The sequence below is a fragment of the Tupaia chinensis genome, unplaced genomic scaffold, assembly GCF_000334495.1.
Source record: "Tupaia chinensis unplaced genomic scaffold, TupChi_1.0 Scaffold000113_1, whole genome shotgun sequence".
Classification (NCBI taxonomy): domain Eukaryota; kingdom Metazoa; phylum Chordata; class Mammalia; order Scandentia; family Tupaiidae; genus Tupaia; species Tupaia belangeri.
The window spans coordinates 1,272,877-1,283,822 of NW_006159577.1; the positions used below are offsets into that span (position 1 = coordinate 1,272,877).

Here is a 10,946-nt window from a genome sequence, read left to right on the forward strand (position 1 = left end):
CATAGAGACAGAAAGCGAGAAATCACCCCCCGGGGGGATGGTCACGCCACAATCCCTTCTCCTCCATTCTCCTCTCGGGATCTTGGGCACGCACGCAAACGCACCAGGCGTGAGTTTTAAGTCACCGGGTCCTGGACGCAAACCGCGGTAGACTACGTGGGAGTCCAGTGACATAGCCATTACACTAACTGCTGGTTCCCTAAATAAGCTATTCTTTAAAAAAAATTAAGAAATGAATGAAACAAAACAGAGCAAGTATCAAAACATTACTATACTGGCCACTTTTCTGGATATACTATACCCAATCAGCATGAGCTGGACTGAACACTACCACTATGAATCAAATGTCTCTCTGTTGTACCTTGACAACTGGATTCTCTATGAAGACTGTGTAATATCTCCTGATCTTCTTTGGTTTGATAATTAAACTCTTCAAGGTGTGCTGCTCTATTATTTGCATTCTGGGCCAGCATTAACTGGATATCACCACAGAGTGTCAAATATTGAGAAAGGAACAGCAGTACTTCAGAAAGCATGTTGGTGCAGAGACAGCAGTAAGTATCTATTTGAAGAGGGTGGGAAGAAGAGACACATTAAAAATTAATGAACACAGTAAATATGAAAAAAACTATTAATTGTTCAAAATGTTCTTTCATAGTACCTACTCTAAAGTTTATTTTATATCAGGCAACACAGATGGCTTCATGTATTTCAAAAAGAAGAGATGTTACACTACTCTGAGCAGGAAAATACCTCTAGGTATAACATACACGGGACTAGTAAAAGTCCTTTTAAAATAAAGTTTTGTAAGGAAAAAAAAAAAGTAACATTTCACTGTGATTCAGATACCTTCTCTGCTTTCCCCCAAATGCCTATTAAACATACTTGTTTAGTGGCTTACCATGGCTCTGCAAAGCTAGTTTAATGTAGCGTAATGCTCTTCCATATTTCTGAAGACTCATGGCAGCATCAGACAAAACATAATAGGCCTTTGATGACTTGAGAATCAGCTGTAGTTTCATTTTATGTTGCCAAGAACCAGGGATCATTCCAGATTGACTGGAATAATTACCCTTCTGAAGGGAACCCACTATGACAAGGGAAAAAAGGCAGCACATTTATTTGACCACTTAGATCTCACAATAAAAAAGTACTTTTTGCTTCTTGATAGGAGCACTTCAGAATTAGGTACAATTGCTATAAGACAAATAAATACTATGTTTCCTTGCTTAAACCGTGAGACAAGTTAACAGACCCTACACTGGAGAGTTCTATGGCCTCCCCCTTCCCTGCAGATAGCAGCTCTATCATTCTCTTCTAGGGTCACTGACAACTAAACTCATGACTGATAACCTGCTTTCTTTCTCCAGTCTATGTGTCAATCTGCCAAAACATATACCTTTCTAAAGCACAGCTTTCATCATGGGTCAACACCTCTCCTCTGACATTAAAGTGGCTTCTCGCTGCTTATTAAAGCTAAGAACCTTAGCCTACTCCTTAGGCTACATTTTAAAGTCTTACTTCCTGCTACTCCATTCCTATTATTCAGCAGCTAAAGCTAAGATACTACTTGTGGCCTGCCTTGATCCGTTTTTCCCCATCTCCCATCTTAGCATACAGTTTTCCCTCTGTCAGGTATATTCTTTATTTAAAGCCCAGTCCATTACTACTTTTTTTCATTCAATAAATCATCACCTGGTGCCAAGCACTATACCAGCTACCTAAAACAGTGATGTGAATTTATGGGACCTCTAGCCTTATCATATAGCATAACAAACTATATTGTGATTAAAGAGATAAGAACAAAACACTGTGGAGCATTTTGCTCCACAAAGAACAAAAACACATCCCTTCTCCCCATCAACTTTAAGATTTCTCATTTTCAATCTCTTTCAAGGCAATGAAAGGTTACTTAGTTTCTACTATGATTTAATTTGTGCAGTGTATTTCTTTTTCCTCTCCTGCTATAAATGTTATGGTTTCTGAGGGAAAACTAAAGATGAATAAGATGTTCTTACAACAGTATGTGTTTCTCTATAAAACTGTTTAACACAGGCAACTATGGTAAAGGTATGTTTTGGTAGGCGTTTATGAGGGAATCAAGTGATTATGACTAAGAAAGAGGCAAACATAAAGATTTTGAACTTGAACAGAATTTTTCACTGGGAAGATGGAGAGGCAGGGAGAGACAGAAAAGATATTAAAAAAAAAAAAAAAAAAAGGAATACAGGGGCTAACAGATGGCGTAGTGTTAAGGCACTGGACTCCCATGTGGTTGACTGCAGATCTAGTCCTGGATCTGGCGGCTTGAAACTCACACTGGGCATGTGTGCATATGTGCCTAAATCTCAAGAGAAGAATCAAGAAGAAGGGACTTGAATAAGTCAGTGTGGCCATCCCTGCTGGGGGGTGATTTCTTGCTTTATGTCTCTGTCTCTCCAGTGAGCACACATGCCCTGTAGTAAAAAATAAATCTCTTAAAAAAAGAATAGATATATAAAGAAGAGTATCAAAACTCCTGCTGTAGTTCTCATCATTGCATAGAGTTTAAGCCTGGTACACAAGAAACACTATGTAAATACTGGAGAAATAACTATCTTCCACCCTTTCTCACCCATTTCTGTTAAAGTCAAGTCTAGAAAGGACTTGGTATTATTTCCAACATACAGGCTTTCAGGATGTTTTTTGAAACAACTGAAACTAATCTGATGGAAAAAGGGAGAAGGGATAACATTATAAAAAAGAAATACAAATTAAATTAAAATAAAGAAGAAACTCAAGACTTTTACTTCAAAGTCCACATGTTTTTCATGTAGTGATGTTCCTGAGAAACAAACTAGGTTATTTAAAAGTGACATTTCTACCTTTCTTAAGTACTACAAGGTAACAAGAGCCAATACTTACATGGTCTCTATTTTGCACACTGTTCTAAATATTTCAAATATATCAAGCACTTAATCATTATAACAACCCTTTAAAGTAGGCATTATTATTGCTTCTATTTTGAAAAAAAGAGAAGTTGGCTCAAAAAGTGGAATGACTTGTACTTGAAATACATGAAAGCCAAGATGTGAAGCTCAGCACTCTCCTCCCTAAATCTATCCTCTTAAACACACTGCTGCTTTTACTGAAGCAGCAATTTCTTAGGAGAATTCTACCAAGCGGAAAGCATTAGTTGCTCATAGTGGATAATGAAAGATATAGGTTCCTTATGTTCTTATTAGAAATATCTATGAAAGATCAAAATTATCCATCTTTGTTTTATATTTCAAATAAAAGGATATTTCCCATTCACATGATATCCTTTCTTTAAACTCCTTTCAGTGAGTGCCTTAATTGACATAAGTCTGCTGTTAATAAAGACCAGTATATTATTCTATTGAAGGTCTTATTTGCACATCAATTCAACTTACTTTTGTCTAAAAACAAGGCCATCTGCTTCTCTAGCCCCTCAGGACCCCCCCTTGCTGATTCGTCTTCATATTTTAACGGGATTGGGGTGCTGGGGTCAGCTGCTGGAAGGTCGCTTTCTTTTTTGATGCTGTTATCTACAGACTTTAAACCCTTTAAAAAAAAAAGAAAAACATTACTACATATGCAACTGAAGAGCTACTAAAACACTAAATATACGGCAGAATCTGGACTACTGAAAACACTTACAATTTCTATTTCAGGAGCAAACTTTGAAAAAACTGCATTAGATCTGAAAGCCTTGGGGAAAGCTAATGTGATTTCCACTTTGTGCCAAAAGGAAAAAAAATCACAGCAGAACACCATTTACAGTAGTTAGACACCAACAAACAAATGCTATTTGCATATTAAGTGTAAACATTACTGATCAAGTGAAGACTATACGCCAGCTTACCTCCAGAACATAGTTAAGTACAAGTCTGCAGCGCTCTTCTGTATCATGGCAAACTGGAAATGCACAACTGGGCTTCAGAAACAAACATTTAAAATGATTAATAAGCTACCAATACAACAAATTCCATGGCTCTCATCCTCCAGGAATTATTAAAATTCTACAAAGCAATAATTTAGAAATGTGCTTATATATGCGGCTTAGTGATATAGTTTACACTAACGTTAATGTCCCATTTCTGTTGCAGATTAAACTGCTGTGAGCACTATCGACAATAATCTTGCTTAACAAAAAGATTTTCCAACATATATACTGCTTTATGTACTGTATTTAAAATTTTATGAATAATTTTAGTAACAAAAATAAGAAATGAACTAGTAAGGGCTTAGATAAATATATATATAGGTAATTAATAGGTCAGCTTGATTTTTACTAATTAGCCCTGACACTTGATAACATCCAGTTAACAATATCATCAATTTAGCAAAAAACTGACATGTACCAATGGTCTCATTGTATAATTTATATGCCTAATTAAGGAGCAAAACTCTGGGCCAGCCCGTGGTGGGGCAGTTAAGGTGGCTAAGATCGCATATGGCCAACCCCACGATTCAAGTCCTGGACCTGGGGGCTTGAAAAACACAATGGCACATGTTCGTGCATACCCAAAAGTGAAAGGAGGGAAAAATAGGGGAGAAAGATTGAAACATCCGTACAGTGGAGACATTCCCCACATGGGATATCTTCTCATCTTCCCACCCCATCTCTCTCCAGCTAATACACGCATCCTCTGGCAAAATTTTTTGGAGCAAAACTCAATCTACTAAATGATATTATATTTAAGGGGCTCTATGAAACATTTCATTTTGCTGAATCCTGTGCTCCTTTTATAGAAGAGAAGCAAGCACAGATGGTTCAGTAATTTGTCCGAGAACACAGCTAGTGAGTGGTAAAGCCAGGACTCTCCAGCTCATGCCCAATGTACTTCAAAAAGTCATCAAACACGATTAAATGTGAATTTTAAAAATGTAAAATAAAAAAATACGGGGGGAAGTCATTAAACACGGTAAAGGCAAAGCTAACTGAAAACACGTTATATAAACTCTATGACTACATTTTCTGAGTGTTTCAGATACCAATAAAAACTTGCTGTCTCCATGAAAAAGTGATACTAATACACCACTACATCTTTAATTATTTAATTGCCCCAGAAGTCCAGGGCCTTGTGTTATAATGCAGCTTCCCAAATATGTATAACTTCTGCATTCAATGATTATAATCAGAAAAATATTTTTTTCTCCACTGTACAGCTGAAGCTGAAAGTGAATTAAAAACTTAAGATGATTTAATTAATGTTTTTTTTTCTTGTAGTCACTTAATCAAATATTTACTGAACATCATTATGTGTTCTACACACCAGAGAAAGAACGGTTTCTGTAGCTGCAAGGAAGCTTACATTTCTAATGAAAGGAGACAAGATGAACACATACAAAAATAACTTCATGTACAGAAAGGCCATAAAGATTGGAAAAGAATGAAGCATGTGGTCAGAAACAGGCTCCTGGAAGAAGTGACATTTCACTTCATACTTAAGGCTCAGAAAAAGGCAACTATAAAAAAATCTGGTGAAAGATATACAAGTTGTAAGCTAAAGCAACAGCAAAGACACTCAGATGTATACAATCTTGATGCTTTAGAGAGAGAGGAAAAAAAAAACATCAGCGTGGCTTTTGGAGAAAGTGAAGAAAGAGGTGGTCAGAAAGAGGTGATACGTTAGGGTAACAGGAAGATGTCCTCTCAAAAACTTATTTGGATGTAGAGCTTCCACCAGAATGTTAAACTCAAGAGCCTAAATTAAGAGATTATCTATAAATATGACTATCTCGCAGTTTAGGAAACAGACTCTTTTAGACCTAATCACAGGGAGGAAGTATACTGGAAAGGACCGTCTAAGAGACTGATGGTGGAAGGACAGTCAATACAACCTAGAGAACACCAGCAACAGCAAAGACACTCAGAGTATACCAATCTTGATGCTTTAGAGAGAGAGGAAAAAAAAACATCAGCGTGGCTTTTGGAGAAAGTGAAGAAAGAGGTGGTCAGAAAGAGGTGATACGTTAGGGTAACAGGAAGATGTCCTCTCAAAAACTTATTTGGATGTAGAGCTTCCACCAGAATGTTAAACTCAAGAGCCTAAATTAAGAGATTATCTATAAATATGACTATCTCGCAGTTTAGGAAACAGACTCTTTTAGACCTAATCACAGGGAGGAAGTATACTGGAAAGGACCGTCTAAGAGACTGATGGTGGAAGGACAGTCAATACAACCTAGAGAACACCAAGAGAAACCTAAAGAGCAAGTTGTTAGGGGTCTTACAGCTCTGACCAGGAAAAAGACACACCCAATCTGACAGAGATGATCAGTCATGGAAAAGCGTTCTTCTTTATAGCGCAGGAATAATGTACCCACCAAATCTTCTGGATAAATAAGCTACTCTCTCCTCTCCTCTCTTCTGACCCTATTTTCACCAAGTAACCTACATACGCAATTTCCTAGCAAGCCCTGGTGAGGAGACATGACCATGAGTATATACTGGTCACTGGAAAAAAAAATCCTCCACATAAAAAAACACATGGATGTCTGGTTTATACATCTGTCCACCTTAGGCTTACATATGTGGCTTAGTGACTCTGTGACAATTATAAATCCAAGTTCCAGAATTCAGAGAGTGAATGGTTATTAGACCCTGGTCATGAAGTAATGTCATCTTTTGAGAGGCTGAATACAGTCCATTAACAATCATTTGTTTTTTTCCACTGATAAAATTTAATAAAAATTAACATGCTTACTCTGATTTGATGAATGGATTTGTATTTTTCTGGCACTGACAATTCTCCAACAGACTTAATTATAGCTACTGCTTTGTTATCATCAGATGGATCAGAAGTAGTGCAGTAGGATCCATTTTCATCGCTGTCTGGCATTTCCTCCTCCTCTTCACTGTAACTTTCATCAGAATTCTCATTTAAAGGAGATTCTGAACTTTCTTCCTTTTTAGGTTCATCTAATTGAAAAAGTTCTGAAAGCATGTAATTGGCTGAAGCAATAATCTTATAAAAAGAGAAAACAGAAATATGTATAAGAGACTATCATCGAAAATATCTCGCTTTCTAAAGAGAAATAAATTTTATTACCATACTAACACATTTTAGGAGGTCTGCAAATATATTGTAAGACACACAGAAAAACTTTCATTTCAGAGTTACAAATACTCTGGGTGTGCTCTCTAAAATCCTCATGGGCTGATATGTTTCCTATTTCCTGAAAATTATTCCACCCTAAACCCTCTCTCTTAAAAGGTGACAACTGCATTTCACTGGAAACAAACAAAAGCTTTAAAGAGTGACATAACTTGGGGCCAGCAGGAGGTGTGGTGGTTAAGGATGCTGGACTCCCACATGGCTGACCATGATTTGAGTCCCAGACCTGGCAACTTGCTTTCTCACTTTCCCTCTCACTTGCTTGGTTGCTCAATCACTCTGTCCCTCTCTGGTCAAATAAAAATAAAAATAAATAAAGTTAAATAAAATAATGCTTTTAAAAAAAGTGCCATAACTAATATTAGCAAATACCACTGCACAGTAAAAAATTAGAATTTCTCTTTATAAACTATGACTACAAATTAGTTTAACACAAATTAGTTTAATACAAATTAGACAACTAATATTTATTATACAATCTATGGTAATAGGAAGAAAAACCCCACAAGATTAGGAAAAGTTCACTCAGATATCTCTTAAAATGATATATTATCACTTATTCTCACTCTCACACTAAATAGTTGTAACAAAATTTTGTTTTTTAACCAGATTTTTTGCATGTGTGCTCACCAGAGAGACAGAAAGCAAGAAATCACCCCCCCAGGGAGGATGGCCACATCACAACCCCTTTTACTCCATTCTCCTCTTGAGATCTTGAGCATGTATGTACAAGCAACTGACATGAGTTTTAAGTCGCCGGGTCCAGGACTTGAACCATGGTCAACTACATGGGAGTCCAGTGATGTAACCATAATGCCATCTGCTGGTCCCTTAACACAATTTTCTAACTTTCACATAAACTATTCAAGTTCAACTAAACATTACCACCTTAATCAGCAATTAGATATTTAAGTCAGAAAATATTTTGCTGTATTTCTTCAAAAAAATTTTCGATCTCTAGGATAGCCTTTATCTCCAAATTGCAGCTACAATTAAAATATGGATCTGTAAAGAAAAACTGCATATCCTACATAACTTTCCTGATTTACATAAGATCTAACAATTAGCCTTATTCCTGAAAAATACAGTCGTCAAATTCACACTAAAAGTGGAGTGAAACTGTAGAGAGGAGGATGGGTGACAGTTATTTATACTGACAAAGTGGCAACAAGATCCATTTGTGTACACAGATATTTTTAAAGTTAATATAGAGACCAGCAGATGGCATAATGGTTACGTTGTTGGACTTCCACATAATTAACTGTGATTTGAGTCCCAGAACTAGTCACAGTGGCATGTATGCATGTGTGCCCAAATCCCAAGAGGATGGAGAAGAATGGATTGCAGTGTGGTCATCTTCCCTACGGAGTGATTTCTTGTTTTCTGTCTCTCTGTCTCTCCTGTGAGTGCATGTGCCCTATAGCAAAAACCTCTCTAAAAAGATTTTAGAAGTTAATTTAAGTTGGGGCTGATAGGTAGCATGATAGTTAACGTGCTGGACCATGGAGTCCGAGACCTGGAGGCTTGATAATCAAGCTGGGTACATTGCGTGCATCCCTAAGATTCCAGGAGGAGAATGGAGGAGGAGGAGAATGGAGAAGGGATAGAGGCATGACTATCCCTCCTGGGGGATGATTTCTCACTTTCCCTCTCACTGTTTCTCCCTTTCTCTGTCTCTGGCAAGTACACATGCCCTATGCACTTTTAAAAAGTTACTGTAAGTTTTTCACCTTCTAATAGTGATAAAAGAAAGGGGAAAACCCAGCAGTATTCTGTTAGAATTACACAAATTCTGGGGCCAGCAGGTGGCATGGTGGTTAAGGACACTAGATTCCCACATGGCTGACTGTGGTTCAAGTCCCAGACCTGGAGCCTTGCTTTTTCACTTTTCCTCTCTTTCTCTGTCCCTCTCTGGTCAAATTAAAATAAATAAATGAAGTTATATAAAATAATTCTAAAAAAAAGAATTACACAAATTCTAAACTTACATAATAGTGCTATCCAAGAGATATGTAACATGAGCCACATAAAAAGTTGTTTTTAATAGCTATACTAAAAAGATGATGAAATTAATTCTATTACATTTAACCCACTATATACAATATATTGTTATTTCAGCATGTAACATGTACACACACAAATCTTCAAAATCCAGTGTGTATTGTATGCTTACAGCACCTCTCAATTCAGATTAAGTACATTGTAGGTGTTCCATAGTCACATGTGGTTAATAGCTACCAGAAAGGATAGGGCAGTTACAGAATATGAATTAGGAGGCCTTACTGTCTAAGCGACGATTTTCTATTAGAATGTTAGAACTTTTTAAAGAATATATAAATGTTAATCTTACTTGAGGATGTCTGCTTTTGTCCAACAATTTAACACAATTAAGAAGTAATGTTCTAATAGTTCCATAGTGTTTCTTATTTTGATTCTTCTTCATCATCATGTTACAAGCAACCCTAAAAAAAGTTTATATCAGCTTTACTCTACATTTATCATTCTTTGAAAAACTCAAGTCTAAGCATGTTGTTTCTTTCTAAACCAATATGGGCTATAATGAACAACTAAATATTGAATTTTACCAGTCCACCCATAAGAAGTTTACGTCATGCTTTCATGAGAAAGTTGAATAACATTTGGTACGGCACACACACATATATATTTTTTTCACTATGAAAACCTAAGAGGCATTTTAAAGCTTTAGCTTGCATATGTGACTGCATGCTTTACAATTTTATATGAAGCTATTTCTTAACCTTAAATTCTTAAAAGTACTCACTTATATAAGAGAATGGCCACTGGCATTGTGAATGGATTTTGGTATTTGTCTTCAGTTTCTTCACAAAGAGTAGTGAGATCATAGAGCTTCACTATATCGCTCCCACTTGCTAAGAAGAGAAACAAACAACTTATTTTACAGTAGTTACTCAAATCAATGACTGTTAATAAAATAATTAGCTTACCTTTAAAGAGCCAGTAAGTATGTCCTTCTTTGGTACAATTAGATTTCAGAAACGATAAAATATTCTGTGCAATGTCTTTTATGACTTTAGTAGAAAAGTTAGAGTTTTCCAAATTTGGAATCTCTTCTGTCTTTATCATTTCATATTTCTGTAAAACATAGATCAAAGGCAATTTGAGAGAAAACCTGAGGCAGCAACACCTTTCTTACTAAAAAGCAACCAAATATATAAATCCTGCAAAGAGATATATATATACAGCATGAAAGAGTTTAAGACAGTAGTTTTCAATCTTTTTTTCTGCTCCAATATTCCAAAGGACTCTGATCCACCCTCACCAGCAATGGTGGTTTACTACTGGAGTAATTCTCAAGGGAGAAGCACTACCAGATTTAGAACTTCAGACTTAGTCATGACCTTAATTTCTGCTCTAACATCGAACAAATCATACCAAATGTTTTCTTCTCTACCCTAATGATTTTCCAGTGTGGAAGTGGTAGATAAAGACATACTCTCGTTAGCATGCTTTTAAAATATATATATTTCTAGGGACCAGCAGTTAGTGTAATGGCTATGTCGCTGGACTCCCATGTAGTCAACTGCAGTTCGAGTCCCGGACCTGGTGGCTTAAACTCACGCCGGGCGCGTGTGTGTGCATGCCTAAGATCCCGAGAGGAGAATGGAGAAGGGATTGTGGCATGGCCATCCCCCCGGGGGGTGATTTCTTGCTTTCTGTCTCTCTCTGTCTTTCTGGCGAGCACACGTGCCCTATAGCAAAATTCTCTCAAAACATTTGATAATTGGTGAAGGCACTAAAGAGAGAGAGAAAGAATGATAGAGATAAAACGCCCTACAATCC

At 36.8% G+C, this 10,946-nt stretch overlaps 1 protein-coding gene across 4 annotated transcripts in view; it reads right to left on the minus strand.

Moving 5' to 3' along the window:
• Positions 1-10,946, minus strand: part of EDRF1 (erythroid differentiation regulatory factor 1) — a 52,837-nt gene that overhangs the window by 25,790 nt on the left and 16,101 nt on the right. For all 4 annotated transcript variants that reach the window (XM_006143904.2, XM_006143903.2, XM_006143902.2 and 1 more), the window contains 8 exons: positions 10,091-10,238; positions 9,907-10,015; positions 9,475-9,586; positions 6,714-6,974; positions 3,866-3,937; positions 3,414-3,564; positions 902-1,090; positions 362-562 (listed from right to left, as the gene is read on the minus strand). In XM_006143904.2, the coding sequence (XP_006143966.1) occupies positions 362-562; positions 902-1,090; positions 3,414-3,564; positions 3,866-3,937; positions 6,714-6,974; positions 9,475-9,586; positions 9,907-10,015; positions 10,091-10,238 (1,243 nt within the window). The remainder of the gene's footprint in view (positions 1-361; positions 563-901; positions 1,091-3,413; positions 3,565-3,865; positions 3,938-6,713; positions 6,975-9,474; positions 9,587-9,906; positions 10,016-10,090; positions 10,239-10,946) is intronic.